General features: G+C 40.3%; 3 protein-coding genes across 14 annotated transcripts in view; 1 reads left to right on the top strand and 2 right to left on the bottom strand.

Moving 5' to 3' along the window:
- dnm1a (dynamin 1a) overlaps positions 1-7,705 on the bottom strand; it is a 59,087-nt gene extending 51,382 nt beyond the window's left edge. For 10 of the 11 annotated variants that reach the window (XM_070552332.1, XM_015942589.3, XM_070552335.1 and 7 more), the window contains exon 1: positions 7,316-7,705. In XM_070552332.1, coding sequence (XP_070408433.1) covers positions 7,316-7,476 — 161 coding nt within the window. In that variant the 5' untranslated portion in view covers positions 7,477-7,705. The remainder of the gene's footprint in view (positions 1-7,315) is intronic. The other variant, XM_054744378.2, reaches the window with a different exon arrangement.
- A 993-nt stretch (positions 7,706-8,698) lies between these two features.
- On the top strand, positions 8,699-18,143 carry ciz1a (cdkn1a interacting zinc finger protein 1a). Of its 2 annotated transcripts, none has more exons than XM_015942557.3 (16): positions 8,699-8,836; positions 9,236-9,447; positions 10,138-10,265; positions 10,391-10,626; positions 11,096-11,213; positions 11,297-11,381; positions 15,683-15,774; positions 15,883-15,974; positions 16,055-16,261; positions 16,335-16,465; positions 16,581-16,671; positions 16,750-16,854; positions 16,971-17,078; positions 17,157-17,235; positions 17,324-17,445; positions 17,529-18,143. In XM_015942557.3, the coding sequence occupies exons 2-16, from the start codon at positions 9,299-9,301 to the stop codon at positions 18,006-18,008; spliced, it is 2,223 nt and encodes a 740-aa protein (XP_015798043.3). In that variant the 5' UTR covers positions 8,699-8,836; positions 9,236-9,298; the 3' UTR covers positions 18,009-18,143. The 2 variants fall into 2 exon arrangements, with proteins under 2 accessions (XP_015798043.3, XP_015798034.3); XM_015942548.3 differs by having other exon boundaries at positions 10,391-10,650.
- A 1,838-nt stretch (positions 18,144-19,981) lies between these two features.
- Positions 19,982-21,013, bottom strand: bbln (bublin coiled coil protein). The gene is made up of 2 exons (XM_015942568.3): positions 20,660-21,013; positions 19,982-20,546 (listed from the first exon to the last, which is right to left on the bottom strand). The coding sequence occupies exons 1-2, from the start codon at positions 20,736-20,738 to the stop codon at positions 20,272-20,274; spliced, it is 354 nt and encodes a 117-aa protein (XP_015798054.1). The 5' UTR covers positions 20,739-21,013; the 3' UTR covers positions 19,982-20,271.
- Between the last annotated feature and the right edge of the window lie 2,298 nt (positions 21,014-23,311).

The raw sequence follows: 23,311 nt of genomic DNA, 5'->3' as shown, positions 1-23,311 counted from the left end.
AGTTTAATTTAAGGAATTTATTAATTGGAGGATTGGGTGTTTATAAATTACTGATTGAATTTTTTCATAATTTCATAACTAGATTTTAATTAGACCAGTTTCTCCCAATCGCGACTCACACTCCCACACAGTAGGTGGCGGAAATGCACCTAGGAGTTGGTTGTCACCCGCCAATAAACCAGAAGAAGAAGAAGAAGAAGAAGAAGAAGAAGAAGAAGAAGAAGAAGAAGAAGAAGAAGAAGAAGAAGTATGGTGGACTCCGTTCAGGCTGTTCTAAGAAAAAATTTGATAAACTAAGATTGCTTGAGCATAAAAATATGTTTTGACAACATTTGCAGCGAGAAAGTTGTGTTTTGCTGTAATCTTTGTTAAGTTAACATGTACAGTCTTTAGTTTTTCAGTTATTAGTCTGAAAAAGCCTGCAGTCTGAAGGCAGCGGCAGACAGCATGTCTGTTTCTGTTGATAGGGAATGTAGATACTCCGCAGAAATCTTCGTCGGATATATTGTTTTACATTTGTACGGAAGCGATAAGTTTAAAATACGGTAATAAAAAGGGCTATATTTCACTTACATTGCTATAAAGTTGGCCAGCTCACCTGTTGCTTCGAAGCTATGAATTTGCGATGGGGTTAATGGGACTAATAGCTAGTGGTCTAGTGGTTTAAGATGGTAATGATTGTGGGTTCAAGCCCAGCTCACACATGTTAGTTTTGTGTTTTATTTTAATTTTTCCTTTTACGTAATTTTTGTATGCATGTCAACAGAAAAAACACTTAAAACTGTGAAACACGTTAATCCGTAACCAAAGCCGGATTAACCATACAGGCAACTGGGTAATTGCCCAGGGGCCCATGAACTCTAAAGGGCCCAGGCCCAGGGCAGCAAGGGCATGGGCAAAATACTGTATCTGTAATCTCCCGCTTTACATTAAACTAGGGTGACCATATGTCCTCTTTTCCCCAGACATGTCCACTTTTCACTCTCTGTCCGGGGCATCCGCTTGTATGTGTATTTAGGTGTAACTAGTTAGCTAGTGAGCAAAACAGGCATGCCACTAGTTAACTAGTAAGGTCTGCAACACCCTCACTAGTTAATTAGTGGGCGTTTTGGGGACCACTAGTTAACTATTGAGCATATCTGCACCTCACTAGTTAACTACTGATGCTTTTTGCACCTCACTAGTTAACTAGTGGGCGTTTCGGGGTGCACTAGTTAACTAGTGAGCAAATCTGCACCCCACTAGTTAACTAGTGAGCATATCTGCACCTCACTAGTTAACTTGTGGGCATTTTGGGGCCCACTAGTGATCTAGTGACACTTATTTTGCACCTCGCTAGTCAACTTGTGGGCATTCGTACCCTCACTAGTTAACTAGTGAGCAGTTCCGCCTTCACAAGTATACATGTAAGTGTCACACTGAAGCCACTAGTTCACTAGCTGAGGTTCCTCTGGCCAGCATGTTAACTTGTGTGCCACATGCAAATGTTTGGGGTGGGATTTTGTGAAATTCTGCACTGTGATTGGTTGTCACATTGTATTTGGATATAGGGAGCCAATAGAAAGTCTTAATTTGAGAAATTCTCCGCCTCCTAATTAGAATTCTGTGCAACTAGCTAGCTAGTATGAATGTAGGCTTGAACTGTATTTTCTGCAACTGAACCTAACCAACCCCTAACGGACCCTGAACCCTAGTCTGATTATTAGGGGTAAGGGGTTGAAGTGAAAAGCTAAAAAAAATCCAAAAAGAAGAAGAGAAAATTAAAAGCTGCAGATAAAAATTATCTTCTAGATATTTATTGAAAACATGAAACTTGATTTTATTCGGAATAGTTATGGAGGATTTATAATATATATCTTTTGTTTGATGACATGAAAGGACCAGAACTACCGTATTACATGTAAAAGCACAAATCAATTTAACTGAAAATAGTGAAAATGTTTTTAAAAAGTGATTGTCTTGGACCAATAAATACATTGTTTAGATGGTCTTAGGTCAGATTAGATTAGATGTATTAGATTAGGTAACATAATCTAATTATTTAATGGTTTTGGCCTCAAAGGCTGTCATTGAACATGCAGAATTTGATTAAACTGTTAAAAATGTATGATTGCTCCTCAGAACATTTTGACTATTATGGTTTTAAATGTTTGAAGTGTTTAAAACAATAACAGGATTGTTATAAGTAACAAAAATGATCCAATAAATAATTATTTTAAAGTAAAATAATAAATAATAAAAATGAATACCATGTCACAATAATATGTGATTTATCTTTTAGAAAATTATGTAAAATGTGCAATTGTTAGTTATCTACTATTTTTTAAATAAAAATAACACTCAAAATCATCTGTTTGCTCAAGTCTTTTTTTTAAACGGGAAACGTCACTCGTTATTCACCCTAGTGAAGGTTTCTGTGCAGCTTCAGTTCACTATCCTGCCTCTCAGACCAGCCGCCACTCTCTGTATGATGTAACATGACACCATTTTTATTTCAGAGGCTCAGTGTGGGGGTTGAGCGGTGGCGGCAGAAACACCTAACCCCAGCCCTTCATGCTGTTGCTTCTGTTGTTAGTTGTGCAAAAGCAGCAGCTTTCATCATCAACTAAAGGCTCTAGCTGGCTAAACCACACCTGGGTTTGATTAATCACAGAAAAGCTTTATGACCTGTTTCATTCTGTTCTGATTTGCTCCTTTATCTCTTAGAATAGAAACAATCTGCACTGAAAACACGATTGAGGAAAATATCCCATGCCACTTTTTACAACAAATCCTGTGATTCAGGTCTGGGGAGCTTTTGATATTCTAGAATATCTACAAGGACTGTTATGAAAACGATTTTTAAGAGGGAATGTTCTTGTCTGTTTGAAGGAAACCAGCTGTGCTTGTGTCTGTTGGTGAGCTGTCCAAGGTGCTGAAAACTTGTTTGAACGAGAATGAACATTTCATGTAGCTATTAGGGGATTAAAGTATGCTGGGTGATGCTTTCTAGAGGGAAATCAATCCTTCTTGAAACACTCCAGTAGAGAAATTGGACAATAATGTATTGTTTTTTTGTTATTTCTTTAATATAACAGCATTTTGTATTATTTCTGGGTCAGTTCCCCCCGTTCTTCAAAGTCAACTGCACACTCATGACACGAAAATAAATAAAAAATGAATAAAACTAAATCCAGACAGGTTCTTTTAGAAACTACTGTAGCTTTCATCAGATTGTACTCTAACTTTTAATTTCTTAGCTCTGTTTTTCCTGTTTTATTTGCTTATAATATATTTTTAAAACTAAGATATCTTGACATTATTTCCACCTTGACTGAACACACAAGCTGCTTTGTGTGTGATAATTAGACTCGTGGTTGTCTAAAATAATAACATTAACTCGTAAACCTGCGTTTGTGCCGATTCATACCCATGAAATTCATTGTTTTTTATATTTAAATAAAATAATTAAAGAGCCGTAATCTTCCTGTCAATTAAAGTAGAGTCACTATATTTTTTTTATTTCGAAAAATGGCAAACATTCACAGATTCTACTGCCTTTTTATGTCTTTGTTTTATTGATTTAAAATGTAAACTTTCAGTAATTAAATGTAATTATTTGTATTTCCTTTTGTGAGTAAACAGTAACGGAATAAATAAATAAAGTACCAACTTTCAATTCAATTCAAGTTTATTTATATAGCGCCAAATCACGAAAAGAGTCGTCTCAAGGCACTTCACATAATAAACATTCCAATACAGGTCAGTTCATTAAGCCAATCAGTAAAAAGTTTCCTATATAAGGAACCCAGCAGATTACATCAAGTCACTGACTAGTGTCAGAGTCTTTGTAGCAATCCTCATCAGTCGTGAGCATCTCTACCTGCCTCACGATTCGATCCGATTCCGATTATCTGACTAAAGATTCGATTTGAGTCTGAAATGCATCACGATTCTTCACACAAAAATGTTCATTACATAATAAAAGCAGTAGAATAGTTTTCAGTTTCTTTTTTATTTCAATATCCCTGAAAAACGGAACATGCATCTATTCACTATAGTGAGCAACAATTTTTAAAGTGTGCTGCCTATAATTAAATAATATAAGAAATAACGTTTTCTGTAGAGCAGCTTTAAGAAAGAATACAACTGAACTTAAAAATAGTAAACAAATACTGTGTTAAGTGATTCTTTCACATCCAGGATCCCAAAACCGAAATTAGCCCAGACATCCGATTTAAATGTAACAGGTACATCTTTGATTACTGGTAATGTTCGCCCTGTATCCCTGTCTGCCTTTTCTGTTTTAAATTGGCGCTAGGGCAACGCAGTGTGCATGTCATTGCAATTCTGCCCCTAGAAGTAATTATAAAACCTCAAAACTTTATTGTCCTCACACGTCCAGAACATAGACATAGACATAGACAGACATAGGGAGAAAATCTCATTATGTCACATTGCTGCATCTATGCAGAATCATGCATGGCTGAATCGCGATGCATCTTAGAATCGATCATTTTTCCCACCTCTAATCCTCATACTAAGCAAGCATTTAGTGACAGTGGAGAGGAAAACTCCTTTTTAACAGGAAGAAACCTCCAGAGGATCCTGGCTCAGTATAAGCAGCCATCCTCCACGACTCACTGGGGATCGAGAAGACAGAGCAGACACACACACACCAACACCAGCCCACCCACACACAAACACACATCCACACACAACATATATGTTTATTGACTGACCTTTATATGGAATGCTTTATTTATCTGAGCATTACATATTATATTATTGTATATTTTAGAGTTTAAACTCATGCAGCAGAGCACCAGTTGATCAAAATATAAACAGAGACGTAAGATACTGAGAGACGAAAGGTCCAACAGCTGAGCAGCAAACAGCAGCTAGAAAACCTAAAGCAGGGCTGCAACAGCAACAAATTCAATTAGCTGCTATCTCCTATACTGTTAGTACCTCAACATCTTCAGACTGATTGTGTCTTTGCGTCAAATCTGCCAGATTACAGTTAGCCCCAGAAATAATAGAAACCTCAAATATGTCAGGTAAAAGAAAATGTCTCAAAAAATGCATGTGGTCATCACTGCAACTGCACTAAGAGGGTGACTGAGCACAAACACTGCAGGATGCTCATCAGCATTTTGTATTACTGCTAAATGCAGATAAATCATCTGTCTGTCAAATCTCCCTCAGAGAGGCATCATAACCAAGCTGTTTCTATGGCAACAGCTGAGATGATACAGTCTGATATGACCAATGGAACACAAAGAAGTAGCTTTGATCTTTTTTTATATAGGCTATATGCAAATTTATATTTAGATGAAAATGTTTAGATGAGCTGTTTTATTTGGAATTAAACAAATATAAACATCCTCAATATACGTGAAACATGGAAGATGGATTGTGCAAAATCACTTAATACAAGTGTCTGACTGAAGAGTCATTTGGGTTTTGACCAAATACCGGAAAATAACTCCAAATATTTTTTCTTATAAAACTTTGAGAGAGGCCTCTGAGAGATAATGAATTTGTTTCATTTCACATTTTTAAATATCATTTATCTATAGATTTATCTTGCTCTGCTCTGTTACTGTCCAATAAGGAGTTCTGAAATAGAACCCAAGTGTTTTTTCTTAGTGTAAACTTTAAAATAAAAATGATAGAAGTTATAACAGCCCTATGGTCGATTCAAAACATGTTCATCAAGTTTTTTACAGGATATTCTTCTCACATAAAGAGATTTCAGAAATGTTATACTAGACGTTTTTAGTACCTTCCAAAATGAGCCGTTTCAGGGTTCTGTCACTTTAAGAAAGCAAGCTGTTGCTGACCACGCCCACCTGTCCCCTGCTCAGGCTCAGAAGCTCTGAAATCCAGGAGGAGCTCAGAGTAGAGCTGCTGCTGCTCCTCCAGCAGCAGCTCTACTTTCTCTTGCATGTGAGAAGTGGTTCTATTCTATGTTTCAAAAGTCCCCATTTGTGACGTCACAAATGGGGACTTTTTGAAATGGCTTGTTTTAGGAACATAATCCCTAAAACCAAACACTGACAGAAAATGGAAGGACGGGTTTCCAAGTTTGGAGTGTTTTTTGGAGGCAGTGAAGACCCACATGGCAGCCCAAAAGGATCAAAAAGGTGTGTTTTGCATTATATGTTCTCTCTCATTTAAAAAAGTTGCTGGGTGGAAGTCTTCACCGAATCCTGATGATTTTTGGTTTGTTTACCAAAAAAGTTCTTCCTGAAACATTTGTTTAGTTGTTGGTATATTTGTAGTATTTTAGGAAATGCTGTCATGTCCAACCCTGAGCTGTGCAGCTTATATCATCCTGCCTGTTACTGGTGGTTGTGCAGGGCCACGTGTGTGGAGATTAAATGAACATGAAAACAGTGGGCGTGCCTCACCTACTCACAGTGAGGAGATTAGCAGCCATGAGGTGAACTGTGGCGGACTTATAAATCTACCTGAGAACGTCTGGGTTAGAAGAAACCCACATCTGCTGAACTGAGGGATAACATTTTAATGGGAACTGCTCTGTGACCACAGGGAAAATGTACTTAAGCCTTAAAAAATACTGCTAAATGACAAAATCTGCACTGTCTAGTCTGGTGCGTGCATGCAGCAGGTTTCACTCCCATCCACTCAAACAGATGGGTGAGCTGAGCTGAAAGGGCTCAAAGCTCAAGTGGACTCTTCCCCCCTCACTGCAAGGTCATCAGGAACTGCAGAACAGATCAGATTTGTTCTCCGTTGCTTTGTTTTGTACTTATCAGCACCGCAGCAGCAGCTCTGGCAGACAGAAATAACATCTATGCAAGTTTGCAAAACTGAAAGCTCTCCACACAGCAAACCCCAGGTTTGCAGCTCTGAAATTAAACAGCCTTGTCACAGGAGCAACACAGAGAGACAGAAACTCCATCTCTCATAGAGCCTCAGGGGCATTATTATATTCATTACAAGGAATGGAAAACCATTTTAAATATAGGATTAATCAGAATTATATTTTAATTAGCTATAAGCACAAATGTCTTGTTAAATAGGAATTTAGTTAATTTACAGTAATTTTATGATGCTCTTTGGTCAAAGCAGGCATCATGGTGTAAACAGATAAACTTCACTGGGGATTTGTGTAGGCCTCACAAAATAATCCCCTTCCTCCTGCTTCTGTCAATGAAATTAACTTAAAAAAGAAAGTGAATAAATGAGTGGGCCCTGATTTAGACAGATCTTTCATCTTCGGTTATAATGTGTGATGACATTGAACCTGTCCACAAAGCGGTGGAGGCGCACCATCACCAACCATCAGCCAGCAAAAGCGACTTACCTCCCCACGAAGTTCTCCAGCACCGAGCTCTTCCCTGCGCTCTGGCCGCCCACTACCGCGATCTGCGGCAGGTCCAGGTTCGCGTTTTGTCCGATGGCGGAGAAAGCATCCTGCATGCGGTTCACCAGAGGAATCAGATCCTCCATTCCCCGGTTCCCCATCTTTGCGGTGCAGTAGTCCTCCTCGGCTTCTCAGAACAAGGACGGGTTTGTTTATTTGTTCTCCCGTGTCTCTGCTCGCCGCCCTCGCACTTAGAGGGAGCTTTATTTCTTATTTGTGCTCACGGTGGCTTATTTGTCGGGTTTATCCCTCATTTACAACGATTTAACAGTGTGTCAGAACACCAGAACCCTCTACACGACACTCCTCTGCGCCGCAGGGGAGGAGGAGGAGGAGGAGGAAGAGAAGGATGATCTCCTGGATTTTCTGAGGAGATTCCTGCAATACCAAAACCTCATCGCTTAGTGGTGTCGTTTCCTCTATTTACACATTAACTAACATGGAGATGGCTTATCCTCTACACTTTGTTTGCTCTCTGGAAAACCTACTGCAATCATTCTTCAGCCATGATTTATTCTGTAACAAATGATCCCCAAAACAAATCGGCAACATTATGTATGAAAAGTACACAAAGTTCAAAACTTATTTAGGATTTAGGGGAGGTGTTCATAAACAAATGTCCCCAAAATGAACTGCTAGTGGGAGAAAATTATTGATGATTATAGTAAATGATATTTTAAAGTATTTTACAATAATTAAAAGGGATGAGGTCTTCATGCACAAATGTAGCATTTTGTACTTATTAGTGACATCGAAATGCTTGAATTTCTCCACTTGGTTTGTATTCAGGTTGCTCAAAAAACAATGCACCCTTCATTTTTCTTGTCTAACCCTCCGCCTTATTTATAGTCTGATTTTTCACAAACTCTGAGCCAAATGAGATATTTGTGCATGAGTCCTCGATCTGCGTTCTGAATGCTGTGGTGTTTTCCAATAGGAAGTTGGGAATCTTGATGTTCACTACAACAAACATTTACTCAAAGCAACTCTCCCTCCTGACACTGGCGAGAACATTCTATTTCTAATTTACAACATTTTCTTATGTAGGTTGGTAAACAAGTGAATTTCCCCACTGTGGGATTAATACATTCTATTCTATTCTGTTCTTTTCTTATTCTATTCTATTCTATTCTATTCTATTCTATTCTAAAGATTTAAAAAATTAAACTACTATAATTAAAATAAATTCCAATTGTTTTAATAACCAAACACCCCAAAATCTGGTATTATTATTAGAAATTCTATTAATTTTAAATTTTCTGAAGACTGAATATGTGTCCTTCAGTTCTCTAGACCACCACCAGGGGGCGATATAATTAATAGATTTTGTTCAATAGCTTCATGCGCCTCAGCTTTGACAGCTAGTAACAGTCTAGTTAGCTGTTGACTTTAGCTGGTTAATCAACAACTCTAGCTACGTTTCTTTTGACCATTGTTTGTAAAAACTGAAGGACGCCTGAGGTAAAATATTGCAAGTTGTCTAATGATCGAGGTCTGTGAAATAGCTCGATGCTATCGGTTTATGCTAATAATAGCTGTTGTGTTTAGTCTGGTGTAACATTAGTAGGTGTTATGGCACTTTAATACATATAACTCGACATTAATTCATGGTTTTTGTGTTAGTTTCGTGCAGGTGAGCTAATAAACACGATGCATTGTTTATAAAGTTTGACTTGGAAGCAGAAATGTAAAGAAATATTTGCTGGAGTGTGTGCTAGCATTAGCTAGTTTCCATGAAATGGGAGAAGGACCTGTGAACCTATGGACTGCGCAGTGTCATTGTGTGCTTTAATGCACATCCACTGAATGATTGGTCCAATCAAATAAGTATTTCGTCCTCTGGTCCCGTTTCTACTGTAGGAGGTGGCACCGAGCGGTTCCAACAGTCCGGTGTAAACCAGCGGAGGACTTTACAGCCCCGGGATGTTTAACCCACATATCCATCAGCAGCAGCAACAGCAGCAGCTTCACCAGCACCTCCGACAGCTACAACATTTTTTGCAGCAGCAGCCTCCTCCTCCTCCGCAGCCGCCCCCGGCGCATCATGTCGCCCATCACCACCAGACACAGCGGTAAGCCGGGTAACGCGACACCGGGGATCACGTAAGGCCTACTGTGGAGGAAATGAGCTAGCTGGTCTGGCTAAGCTACACCAATCAAACCTTAGGGTCAAGTATTACATTATTTATAAAAAGTGTTTTATGTTCCTTTTCGCACATTTTTATCAACACAAAAATTAACTAAGCTAATATAAAACACAGCTGCAACAGAACACCACATTTCAGCCAATATGCATAGTCTCAGCTTCATTAAAATACCTTTAGTAAATTTTAAAGCCCAGATTAGTAAATTAATTTCTTAAATCTTATTCCTAAAATAGACAGATATAATCATTATTGTCTCTTACTTTATTTTTTTCCCCAGAGCCGTATTGTTACATAAGATCTTTGGTTATATTAATCAGCCACAGTTTTAACCACTTAGTTTATAACATAGATTTTTCTTTTATCTGAGTGTAATTATGCCTTATGACTGACCAGTGACACTGATTCATATAAAGTATCAGGTTATCCGATTAAGGGATTACTGTACACACACTGAGAGTTGTGGAAAGTATGTGTTTATTAATGTGTAAATAATTATGGCTTTTGTCAGCTTTGCATAAGTAGCATTTCTAGAGAAAATGTGTAGTTCCTGAGGTCTTTTTGCAGAAATGTCTGTTAAAAGTAAAGGTTCCAAACTTTTGTGTGTTTGTTGTCCAGAGCCATTCAAGTTCCTCCTCAGACTGCCCCTCCTCCTCGGATGGTCAACCTGTGCCAGGCGACCCAAACAACCATCATTGCCCCCAATCCGATGCTGCAGGGAGCTCTGATGATGCAGCAGATGCAAGGTACAAATTAGATTATAACGTACAGAAAGCAACATTTGGAAAACATGACTTTAGCCTGTGATTCGATGCGGTACATGACTAACAGTGGCCATGTTTTCCTGCTGTCATGCTTTGCTTTCATTTAGGCAGCATGCGAGGCTTTGCAATGGGCGGGACGCAGTTCCGACAGTTCTTTACCGCAGGGGCCAGGTCGTCCCTGCTCGGGCCGGTCCCCATGGGGATGGCCATCAAGTCCCCCATGATGGGTTTCCCAGCTGCACGACCCTTCCACCCTCATTCTCGCTTCTACAACTCCACCTCCTCCGCCTCTGCCACCCCTTCCACAGCCACAGCCTCCACCTCTTCCTCCATCTCTACCACAGTAATAACACCAGACTCATTTAAGGTTTTCAGTCTGAGTTTCTAACAATCAGAACCACTAACAATGCTCATAAATGGTTGTGCCATGGGAAATCATCACAATTTTGCTGCATAATATTGTGAAGTTGAATTTTCAGGCATTTTTATGATGCCATATTTTTATAGCTTAATTAGATTTTAATTTTGATTTATTTCAGTTTGATTTTACTGGAGTAAATAAAATGTTAGGCCAGAAAAAGTCTATTTAGACAATGTTAGATAATTATTAATAAAACCAAAAACTAATCAAGCTGATTATAATAGAAGCAGATTTTTATTGCTATCATATATTTGCTAAATATTTTAAAACAGGAGATCTTTCATTTTGATATCTGTGAATATTTCAATATCGAAACATCTGTGCCACCATTTTCAGGAAATTGTAGTCTCTCTATAAAATATCAATTTGGAGTCGTATTTTCTGTGGACAGGATGCTGCAGCTCCTCTCCAGACAGACAGGAAGCGGGACAGCGGTCAGATGGCAGCAGGAAGCACAGACAACCAGCCAGCAGCTGATCTGAGGACCAATGAAGACAAAACTCTCACAGGTGGTGCTGTAGTTCAACCTGTTGTTTTTAGTTAAGTGCTGAAATATAAATCCACATTAAAGTGGTAAATATTCTTCTGACAGATGATGCTGTGGGAGGAGGAGTGCATGGGCAGCCCTCTGAGGAACATTCTGAAGAACCTGCAGCAAAGCGGCAAAAGACAGAAGAGTGAGAACACTGATATATTCAAGCATTAATGGTTCTTCTTGTTCTTTTGTTTTGTTTTGTTTTGTTTTCTCTAGAAAACAATCCATCTTACAGTAGAGAGTAGCTGCTTTTCCAATATAAGAGTTTCATGGGGGGGTACGATGACTCTGCTCAGCCGTTGTGTCTCCATACAAAATCAGCCATTTCAGGACTAAGATGTCAGTATATTGTGATCATTGTTGTCGTTAGTGATGTCATTGATCAGCACCGAAAGGCTCCCACAGCTATGAGTATGGAAGCCCATTCATGCCACTCTGATTAAAAAACACTTGTATCTCATTATCATGACTTCATTATCTCATAGTTATGAATTAACTATCTCATAAGTCATAGTCATAATTATGAGATAGAAGTTGTTTATTTTTCAAAGTGGCAGAAATGGGCTTCCATACTTGGGCATTAATAACATTTAAGATATTTTATTCCGTCTAAGAGCGCTGTATTTTACAATGTTTATGGCGCCCCCGCAGGAACGGCATGAATTACACAGTCATGTTGGGATTCCCACCGAATATTTCGTAGCTGAGTTTTGAAACGGTGATAATAAAGATGCATCAATGCAGCTTATTTTCTGTTTCTTCCAGTTTGCCTCAAAGCAACTTTTAAAAATTTTCAAATGCTGTTTGTTTGGCAACGTCAGCTGATGTCATTTCCTGCTGAGTTACAACCAATCAGCACGAGTTAACCACAAGCCCCGCCCAGCCACTCTACCAAGCATTTTCAGATTGCATACCCTAGTTCGGGGGTACTTGAAAACCCCCCATCTGGGCCGGCCCGGTGAAATGGAGGCAGTCGAATGTCGGGAAGGTTCGGTAAAAGTACCCTGAAGTTACGATAGTGGAAATGGGTCTATAGTTTATGTTGGTGCTGGGAATTGTTGCTAAATTTAAACAATATCTGAATTGTTAGTGTTCATCTATTTTTTCTTTACAAGAACCTGAGATGAAACACTGATAAATAACACTAATTACACTTTCTTAAAAATATCCTCTCCAAGTGTGTTTTTGTTTACAAAATCACAGGAAATGTTACCTTTAATGAAGATTTGTGGCATTCTGCTAACACAGGGGTGTCAAACTCAAACTCACACGGGGCCGAAATGAAACTCTGGGACGGAGTCGAGGGCCAAACTTTGAAAAAGTGACGGCAAATTTGCACATTTTCTTTATCAACATATATGCAATTTTGAACTTTTAAATTTGGAAACAAACTTATTTCTGCATTAACACTGAATGTGGAATAACCAAATTACACACGAGCAAGTCAGATTTAAATAAAAGGCATCAGTGGTATTCATTACTTGTGGTATAATCAGCATTTTTAAAATCTTTTAAATCTTTGAATCTTTTAAATCTTTTCTCACGGGCCAACAACAAAATAAAAATATCATTTTATCTTAAATGAAAATGCAACATCTCACCTGTTAACTTTCATGTTTTGGAGCAGAAAAAGAGCATAAAACCAGCATATTTAAAGCTCAGTTTGCTGCACTGGTTTACTGTGATGCTCACCTGTTCCAGCCAGATACCTGCATCATGGGGTTGATCTGAGCTGAGGAGGAGACTCCTGTTGTTTTGTTCATCTTCATCATAATAATGACAACATTAGATGACAACAGGTGCTCTCATAGGTTTGTGCTGCTGAACATGTCTGAGCAGCTTGACCACGTTGTTGTGTGTCGGGGAGGAAACACAACGACAGCAACCACAGAGTCATGCTGGTTTGAGCGTGTCGCTGTTCGCTGGAGTTATATCGGCTCTGTCTGGACGTTAGTTGGAAAACGTTCTCTTTCAGTCGTGAACACATTACTGAGCGGCTAGAATCTCCGTTTCTGGGCTTCAACGTCAGAAAACAGCTGAGTGAACTCGGCGCTGAGTGAGAGGAGTGTTTAGTTTGTCCGAGACAGCGGAGCTGCACACCGGCAGCAGGCGCTGGAAAAAACACAAAGGAGGGGGCGCATCGGCTCCGCCCTGACGCCGCAAAGCATCATGGGAGTTGAAGTATTTGCGGTAAAATCAGCCAGCAGGCCAGTTTTAATATATTTTTGATATTTATCTCGCGGGCCACATAAAAATGCTCCGCGGGCCGCATCTGGCCCGCGGGCCTTGAGTCTGACATGTGTGTGCTAACATATGATTGTGTCTGTTGGTTCAAGCCAAGACAACCCAGTCTTATTTCCTTATCACCATGGCAACATGAATGTTTTATCATATTTGGCTGCAGTTACTCAAACTTCATACTGATTTTAAAGAGCAAGTCAACCCCTACCAGATTCTAACTCCACTCCCACTTCATGTTTGAAAAATGCAACAAATGCTGTTGCCTGGCAGACCGAGAGGGCGGAGCTGCTAACAAATACACACACACATGCTGTGTCTCAATTCAGGGTCTGCATCCTTCGAAGGACCCAGCCTACTCGGCCGACGTGGGCTGGGTCCTCCGTCGGCCGAGTAGACCGGATGTTAACGGCTGTGAATTTGGACAGGCCTAGCCTTCATGAATTCCCGCCACTCCCTCGGCGAACGTTCTGTCGCCTAGCAACTGAGGAACCGCTGAGCAGAAGGGAGAAGGAACTTTAAAAGATGGAGCTCGACGTTTTATTTAGCTTTTTAATCATTTCCTTGACTGTTGGAGAGCTAATTCAGAGAAAATACTTTCGGCAAGCTGAGCAAAGATGTGATAATAGTTTTTAATACTTTCTAAGGGTCTTAATTTGACCAAAACAGATTTATCACCTTTTAAGACTTTTCAAGACCCAGCAGATACCCTTTAATAATAAACAATTCACATTTGTAAACAAAAATAGAATTCAAGTGTTTAATACAGAATTGATTTTATTTAGATATTTCTTTTATATGTACATGTTTAATCCTTATTAACCATTTTTTCTAGCAAAGTAAAAAGCCTGTCAAAGTTCTCCCTTCTCTCCTGGGCCCTCTGCTGCTCTGCCTCCCTCTGCAGCCTCATGTCCTCCCTGATCAGCTCCAGGAGCTGGTCATCGCTGTCACCTTCCCCTGGATGCCCATTTTCTCCAGAATAGTCTTAACAAACGTAAGAAAAATAAAACAGGAAGAGAAAAGAGGACAACGGGTTATTCCTTTCATGTTTTTGCAGAAAAAACTAAACTTAAAATATGAGATGTTATTGTACCTCCATGCCACAGCCGCCGAATGCTTTGCTCCAGTGATCATGTGGTCCATCTCCGCCCTAAGCTTAATAAATTCCCTGGTTTTCTCTTTTGTTCCTAAAATACAAACTTCTATTAAAATCAGGGGGAAAACGCGAGAGAAGTACGACACCGAGCGGCCGAACATACGAGCCGAGACCGCAATACAAGCACTTTTACTGTAACATTTCTAACTAAAATAACGTTCATGTATCACCAAAAGCCCTTAACCTAACAATTTTCAAGTTTATACTGACATTTATATGCGCAATCCTCTCCGACAGCTCCCGCTTCACTGTCCGCCATTGTTTTTAAAAGTTCTGTCATCCGGCCCGCAAGGCTTCTTTTTGAAATGTAAACCATTGAAGGATACACCGGACCCATCCTTCATTCAGGCGAAAAGAAGGCCGGATTCGTCGACCGCATTTGAAGGAGTCTTCCAGTTGGGACAGGCCTAGTCGCGGCGTTGTGACGTAACCGGCCGACGAAGGATGCAGACCCTGAATTGAGACACAGCCACAGGCTCACGACAGCATTGTGACATCATAATGTACCAGTTTACATCATAGCATACCTCTTAGCCAATAGCGGTGGCAGATTTAAATTAGAATACAGTGCAGAGTTTTTACCTGACAACGGCACAACACTGCCAGTTTTAGGCAGAATATTTAAATTTTAACTAAGATGCACTGAAGTGCCAAATTATTGACGACACGTGTCTGCAGCACGATTAGACACTCGTTTATTTAGTTTATCAGCAAAAAAAAAGTTTATTTGGGGGTGACTTGCTCTTTAAATATCACACGAGTGGATTTTTGTCCTGATATATTAAAGAGGAGTTAAAGTCCTTAATTAAGTAAAAATAAAGCTGCTTTCTGTCTGGTTGTACATTTGTAACATCTATATTTTTGATGACCTCATTCTTCGTTTTCCCTTTCCTCACGTTTTTTTTTCATTGCAGTTTTTTTAACTTTCCCAATGTTATGATATCTTTTTTAATTGTCGTAATGTTTTTAATTATTATTTTTATTTATTTTTGCCTCGTGATTTTTATCTTGAGAGGTGCTGTATAAACGATCATTTCTTCTTATCCCAGGTCACAGGAGTCTAAAGATCAGTGTGTGGTTGATGATGTCACTACTACGCACTCAGGGTGCGACAGCAACACCGTGGATACCCAGCCTGCAGGTAAAATACGCAAACCTTCTAATATTTGTGGGTTTTATCATTTTATGAAAACTTGTTTACTTTAAAGTGGCATCACTGAAACGACCTCATTTATGTTCCTGTCTTCAGAGCCTTTACCAGGCTGCAGCACCGAGGAGGATGAAAGTTCCAACAAGCCAGCAGATCTCGTCGAGGGTCCAGAGGAGACTGAAGCTGATGAGGTGACCCTGCTGAAAGCTCACACCAAATAATCCCTGCTCTTATCGGTTTTGTCGGCACTGATTTCTGCTCGTTTGAACAGAGCTACAGCGGCTTGCCGACCCGGTCGCCCTCCTGCGAGCTGACTGGAACCGAGCTGCAGGAAGAGTCACCAGCAGAAGATGCTTCAGAAAACAAAGATGCCTTGTTGGATTCACCACAGAGCCAGGAGGAAGAGGAGGAAGCTGCATCAGAAAGCTCTAACAAGTTCTACTGCTACCTCTGCAGCATCACCTGCCACAACCAGCAGGTAGGCTGAACACAAGCGTCCGTTCTGTTTGCTGATGGGTGATTCCCCTTTAAATCCATCCTGTTTGTTTTAGAACTTCAGAAGTCACATGAACAGTATTTCCCACCAGCAAAGGATGATGGAGATCCAGCACATGAGCAACGCCTGCCTGGTCACCCTGCTGCCGCGAGTGCAGGAGTCTCTTCAGGGAGCAAACAAGGACGGGTCAGCCTCAGATGCATCAAAACCTTCTCTGCTCACATCTTTCTGTTGAATGCCGTATTTTGTGTTTAGAAGGTGAGAGGTGATCTTTTCCTGTTCAATCTGTGTCGTTTGACAGCGAGAAAAAAGACCCGAAGCACTGGTGCGCCACCTGTCGCACGCACTTCACCGGTGGCATCGTGGAGCACCATCGCTCTGAGGAGCACAAGGTAGAATATCCGAGGAAACCCTGTTCGTTTCCTGTGATTGGTCCGATGAGACTCACCCGTCCCTCTCTTGCTCCTCAGCTTGCATGTCGAATCGACATCTCCGTCTGTGCCGTTTGCAAGATACGCTTCAAGACCTCCCAGGACTTTTTGGAGCACTTGCACTCGCAAGAGCACAGACAGAAGGTGAAGAACACATCTGTGCTTGGATTGTTTATTCTTATGGTTGCAAAAATGTTTCTTTAGAAGGAAAGAAAAGCTAAATTGTTCCCTTTTCCCTCGTTTTTGTTGCTGTTTATTAGCTCCAGGAGAGAGGCTGTGAGGCTTTGACCAAACTGAGCACCTTGGACATGGACGGGTTTTTATTAGAGGGGAAGCAGGAGGAGGGAGGAGACGGAGGAGACACAGAGGTTGTTTGCAGATTATTTGTTGTTGTTTGTGATAAACAGTTAGTTAAAAACTACAATCAGCTCCTTTAACTGTTACAGGATGCCTGGTCCTCCCACTCAGCAGTGACCTTAAACGACCTGGCCAGTGAGGAGCAGTATGAGCCTGACACAGTCTATGGTTGGTACATCTTTCACTTCTGCTCTTCCACTCGTTCAGAATAGAATCTTTTTGTGAAAAATCCCTTTTCTCCATTTTTAACTGACAGGATCCAGTTTCTTAGATCCAGTTGCAGGTTTTATCTGCAGACTTTGCAACAAGTTTTACCTCCTCGAGTCTTCTGCTCTGCACACTCACTGCAAATCACCCAAGCACTTAGAGAATTTTAAGGTACTTTTTATTTTATTTTATATATTTAGAGAATTTAATCTGAAGTTGTTTGTGCTTTATTGTGGAGTTTTTGTGTTTCTCAGAGGTACAGAGAATTAATGAGTCAAACATCAGCAGCTGTTCAGTCATCTGGGAAATCCGACCCACCAGCAGACGGCTTCAAACCAGTAACGGAAACCTCCACAGACAGTTCAGGCGAAGCTTTGCTGTCCTTTGACTCCAGTGAAGCTGCTAATCTCTGCACGATGGAGCCCGTCGTTGCAGTCAGCCGACTGAAAACGCAGAAGGAGAAGGAGCTGGAACCAGAAACCCACTCGACCTCACAAGACATAGGCATCTTAGCAACCAGCTGCTCAGATGATGACGCCAGTCTTCATTGTGGTATCACAGCTCAGGAGAGTCCAGCTGAGGTGGTCGACCCAGAGCTGGCAGCAGCAGCTGCTGCTGAAGAGTCTAATGGAGAGGAGGAGGAGGAGGAGGCTCCCGCTATAAAGAAGAATGGCACAGGGAGGGCAAAGCCTACAGCAAAACGAAGGTCAACGAGGGCCACAAACAGACGATGAGTCTAAGACACAAAGTGGAACGGAAACCATCTGATGTGTTGCTGCAGTGGAAAAACTCGGCCTCCCATCATCCCCCCAGAGCTGACGAGTCAGAGGGAACCGCACGGCAGCAAACAGGAAGTCTAGCTACTGAATTACAGTACTACTCATTGGAATCACTCTTGCAGGGTGGAAGGCAAACATCCATTACAAACGTTAGCTGACTGTTGAGGTGAGAACGGGCCATTTCCTTTACCTATCAGATTTAGTGTCAGTTTTATCATTATAGTCACTTTTTGAGTAGGAAAAGGCTCCTGGTAGTTTTACCTCTGAAAACCACATAATCACACAGCGGGACAACGCTCGTCACTACTCTAAATGCGTTTCTGTAGCTTTCTACAGAACAATGTTCATTTTCCACCCTGCTGCCCACAAGTCGGCCGTTCGGTGGGAGCTTGTAGTCAGATTTTGATGCATTTCAAGCTAAAGCCACCTAAAACTGTCAAAGACTGCATTAATGTGTTGGTGGAAACGCTTCCCCCGTTGCTGACCACGTAGCTTTTAGCAAGCTCGAGTGTAGAATGTAGCCTGATTTAGCGTCTGACCAGGGGGGTTTTAAAGTCTTGAAACTGTGCTTTTGGTTTAATTAATCTAATCGTTGTTTGGTCATTAAAAAAACTGTCTGCAATTTTGTGCATTAGTTTGAAGTAAAAATCTTCATTGGCCTTCAGTAATTACAAAGAAGCTGAATGGAGCTGCAGATGACTTTAAAAATGTTTGATGCGAGGTTTTTTCCAACCACTCTAAAGTGAAACTAGCAGTCGTCTCTGAGTCCCTCTGAGACTTTTAGTTATTTTTTCTGGAGGCGGATTTCAGAATCCATAAAGAAACAAGTACTGAATGGACTGTGTCAGAACCACAAAGACTGTACTGTGTTCCGATCCTCTATACGTTTGGAAAGCGTGCTTACAGTTAGAACACAGAAGAGCTTGCATTGACATCAAATGCATCACTGAGCATTGATACTGTTAGTGGTAGTTGGTTCTAATTTATCGTTTGGTTTTCCTTTCCTAATAGAAGGTTTCTGTTTGTGAGAGAATCCCAAACCAGTTTTCATGACGTGTGTTTGAGTGTTTAATGTAGCATTTGAAAGAACTGGTTCCACGCAGTAGTTTATACAAGTGTGTAACTTTGTGTCACAAAGTGGGAACCAGGACCTGTTCCTTCCCTTTTCGTGATCGAGTGTGTGCTCTTCTGGAAACATTCATCTTCTATTATAGTGGAGGATACAGCTGCCCTTGTAGTCATGGCGACAATGCTTTCTGAAGGAGCGAGACGTGTTTTGAACTTTCCTCTTCGTTTCAACCTGAGTGGATCAGGAGTGGGATAAACACGGGCAGAGAATTTCAAAAAGCAAAACTGTTTCTTATTGTATTTTTATTCAGCTACTGAAAAAATAGAGATGAACAACCAGGTGATGTTTTCTAACTGCTGGAAGTTTATTGTATTTTTGGATGTTTCTTTTTCTGTTTGGGAGTAATCTTAATTTATATTAAAATGTCTGAAATCCCATAATGATCCATGACTCATTGGAATGTCGTTTTTCCTCTCCGTGGTTTTACACTTGAAACATACTGTTCAAGTCAAAGACTGATCATTTTTCATTATTTTAAATGTTAGATTAAATTCAACCTAAACTTAAGATTTACCCTTTGTAACCACTGCTAGGAATTAGTTTTGGATAAAGGTCTGAAGTGTGATTTAACCTACTTTAAAGTAGATACAATTGATGTTAAGCGCATGCCATCGCCCTCAGTTTATCTGTGATCAACATGCAAAAATGACGAGGTTGGTTAATTTTGTGAAACAGGCCTTGGTTATTGCTCTAAATGAAATGCATGGCTCTTTGATTTTAGAGTAATAATAAATGTTTGGAGCATTTATAGGGAAATGTTAACAGAAATGAGGTAAGGTATCTTCACTGAAAACCCCAGTGATGCTGCAGTTTTAACTGCGATAAATATTTTAATTCTCTTCACATTTTTACACAAACACATTTTACTCAGAATGTTCCAAGTCTGGGTCAATAAACTCATAACTGCATAGAACAGAAACACCAGCGTGTCAAAGTTCACCGGTGGAAAGCTGGACTGAGTGTCTGCCAAATGGAATGTAGCTTCACGGAAATAATCAGGACAGACAGGAAACCCAAGCTGATCAAGGGCGACTAATCGATCTCATCTCAGAATCTGCCTGAATCAGTACTGATAACAAAACACCACGTTTAACGACTATTGTCACTAGTTTGTGAATCTGCGCATTCATTTAAATCATCTTTGGTGGGTGAGGAAGACTCTTCCTCTGTGGTCTGACGCTCCCTCTGGGTGCACCCTTCCTCTTGAGTCGATTGAGCATCCAGCTGAGCCCTGAAATCCAAACGGGCTTGCCGATTTGACTCTAGAAGTTCGTGAAGTTTGCCATTCAGTGCGTCATTACGCTCCTCCAGGTCATCCAGATACGAATTGATCTGATCCAGCATCGTATTGATGGCGGAGTACTCTGCGGGTGAAAAGCAGGATAGACGCTTTGGTGATTTACGTAGAAAGCTTCCGCCAGACTCAATAATTCAAATAACATTCAGAAACATGACTCAGTATGCATAAAAAGTTTACCCTCTTCGCCAAATTCATCGTCGTCGTTGATAATACCATCATCAGTGGAGATTGTTGGATCCCCGTTTGGTCCTGACATGATTCAAACTGAAGTAAGCTGCCACTTAAACTCACGCAAAGCTAGCAGCTAGCTAACTCGCACCGGTGCTATTTGTCCTCCGTGACCTCGAATCTCCTCGGTTTAAATGAACAAAATTATAAGAGTTCGCTTTCTAATGTCCTTTCTAAAGGTTGTGCTCAGAGTTCATGTCCAACGCTCTCAGAGGACATTTCAAACAAGGTTAGAGATCTGTCAGCGGCCAATGATAAATGTTTACGGAACAAATTGATTCTGGGAGAAACCTGAGCAGAGATTCGGGAGTAAAACAAGATGTCTCACTCTGGTAATTATTCACAGATGAAATAGGTAAAATATTCATACATTAGCGACAGATAATTTGCAAAACTACTGTCTTCAAGCCGCTACCATTTTATGTTTCCAATGTCGATGGTTCCCATTCATTTTAAACAAGCCATGTCATCACTTTTGATTAAAGGTACAGAACTTTTTTCAGAGTGAACCCTCTTACCTTCTTACTCAGACTCAGAGCGAGAGTCAGCTGACCGAAGCACCTGACTTCCTCTGTCTGGATTTATTTCCCTACCCATTATTTATTTACTCTTCGTTACAAATTACATTTTCCAGCTGTGTTAGGTGTATCCTACAGTGGTTAAGAAATAACCTTAACATACTGGAAATTTCTCTTTCAAGTATTTTAGTGGGGGGAAACAGCTGCATTGGTGGTTGCTGAAAACAAATCTTGAGTGGCAATGTGAGAAAATATTTTCCTTCACAGTTTATTAAAGGTATTGAAATGAACAGTTGGCAAATGACTACAGTTCCAAAACAGTACTTTATTCCTCTTCTCCAAAATATTGGAATATGGAGAAAAAAAGAGGAGAAGAGAGTAGAGAATAGTGACCTTTCAGACTACATGTGATGCAGATTTCACAATAGAAGAAGTAAAAAAAAAATGCGACACGTGTTTTATTAGGGCCGCACAATATATCGGCATCAGTATCAGCCAATGTTAGTCATATTTTAAAATATGGTATTGTTCTGATAAATAAAACTGGGCCGATATTAACAACCAATATTTTTTCCATCTTGTTTCTATTTGTTTATCTGTTTCAGAGGGTGAATGGGGGTATTTGTTTAGTTACGTGACAGTGATTGTAATCATCTCAGATGTGTAAATCTCCAGCTACGTTGAAGGACGCAATTTACTGATGCACGATGCTGTGTTTGCTAAATGAAAATAAAAAAAAAATTATTTTTTCTTTTCATTTATGTACAAACAAACACAACAATCGAACAGCATATAAACGCCCTTGATCGATCCAGCCAGACTGGGACGTAATTTTTTTTGGGGGGGGGGGGGGGGGGACATGTCTCCCCCACTTTTTCAAAAGGCAGTTTTGGTCCCCTGCACTTTTTTACGTCCAAAAACAATGTTACGCTCCATTAAATGGATTTGGTTGAGCACTAGGACCGAAACGGAAACCGGTTTACTATTAGACCCGCCCAAAAGCTATCTATTGGCTCTGCTGATACTTGCTAACGTATTATTGGCTGTTGCTGCTGTCACTCAAGTTGTAAACAGTCAGAACGTGCTCACGTTGTTTTGCTAGTTTGGAGCCGCTAGGGAACACCGGTACTGAGTCACATCGTCAACTAGACGCTGTGTAATATCAGAGCTCAGCTCAGCTTCCATTACATAACATTTGAATAAGTGTTCATTTGTGAGTCTTTGGTAGTTAGGCACAGCCAGGAGGCAGCATGTCAAGAAAACGAAAAGTGGATATAAGAGACTTCTTTCAAAGTCAAAACGTAAGTTTGACATGTGACACCGCTGCATTAAGCTCAGACTCACCTCCTCCTTCACACACATACTCAAAACTAACTTTTACAAACTCATCTCCTCCACATAACTGACTCCTCAGACACAATTTATTCGTATTATTATAATAATTATTTTTTATTATTATTACTATTATCATCATAATTATTATTACTAGTAGTAGTAGAAGTGTAACTTCAAAACTTTTCTCATTTAACTTTATTGTAAACTTATCTATTGCAATGTATATTTTCACATTAAAAAGCTCTGAAAAATGAACAGTATCATCGTCAACAGATTTTTTTAAGCTTAAATGGCCTGTATTTGATATAGCGCCTTCTAGAGTCCTGGAACCCCCCAAGGCACTTTACAACACAATCAGTCATTCACCCATTCACACACACATTCACACACTGGTGGGGATGAGCTACGATGTAGCCACAGCTGCCCTGGGGCGCACTGACAGAGGCGAGGCTGCCGAGCACTGGCGCCACCGGTCCCTCCGACCACCACCAGCAGGCAATGTGGGTTAAGTGTCTTGCCCAAGGACACAACGACAGCGACAGACTGAGCGGGTCTCGAAACTGCGACCTTCCGATTGCGAGGCGAGCACTTAACTCCTGTGCCACCGTTGCCCCAATGTCAAAGATGTACACTTTTCATTAGATTTATCTTATTTTTTCCATTTATTTTTTATATATATATATATTCATATATATATATATATATATATATATATATATATATATATATAGAGAGAGAGAGAGAGAGA

This window comes from Nothobranchius furzeri, chromosome 6, assembly GCF_043380555.1.
Source record: "Nothobranchius furzeri strain GRZ-AD chromosome 6, NfurGRZ-RIMD1, whole genome shotgun sequence".
Lineage (NCBI taxonomy): Eukaryota > Metazoa > Chordata > Actinopteri > Cyprinodontiformes > Nothobranchiidae > Nothobranchius > Nothobranchius furzeri.
The sequence above is the reverse complement of the archived record's forward strand: the minus strand, read 5'-3'. Positions and strand labels throughout refer to the sequence as shown.

Coding starts and splice junctions, on each gene's coding strand:
- bbln (XM_015942568.3), bottom strand. CDS start 20,738: ATGTCAGGACCAAACGGGGATCCAACAATCTCCACTGATGATGGTATT. Junction 20,547..20,659: donor CGATGAATTTGGCGAAGAGG/GTAAACTTTTTA, acceptor TTTCACCCGCAG/AGTACTCCGCCATCAATACG.
- ciz1a (XM_015942548.3), top strand. CDS start 9,299: ATGTTTAACCCACATATCCATCAGCAGCAGCAACAGCAGCAGCTTCAC. Junction 16,466..16,580: donor CAGGGAGCAAACAAGGACGG/GTCAGCCTCAGA, acceptor GTCGTTTGACAG/CGAGAAAAAAGACCCGAAGC. Junction 17,446..17,528: donor AGCACTTAGAGAATTTTAAG/GTACTTTTTATT, acceptor TGTGTTTCTCAG/AGGTACAGAGAATTAATGAG.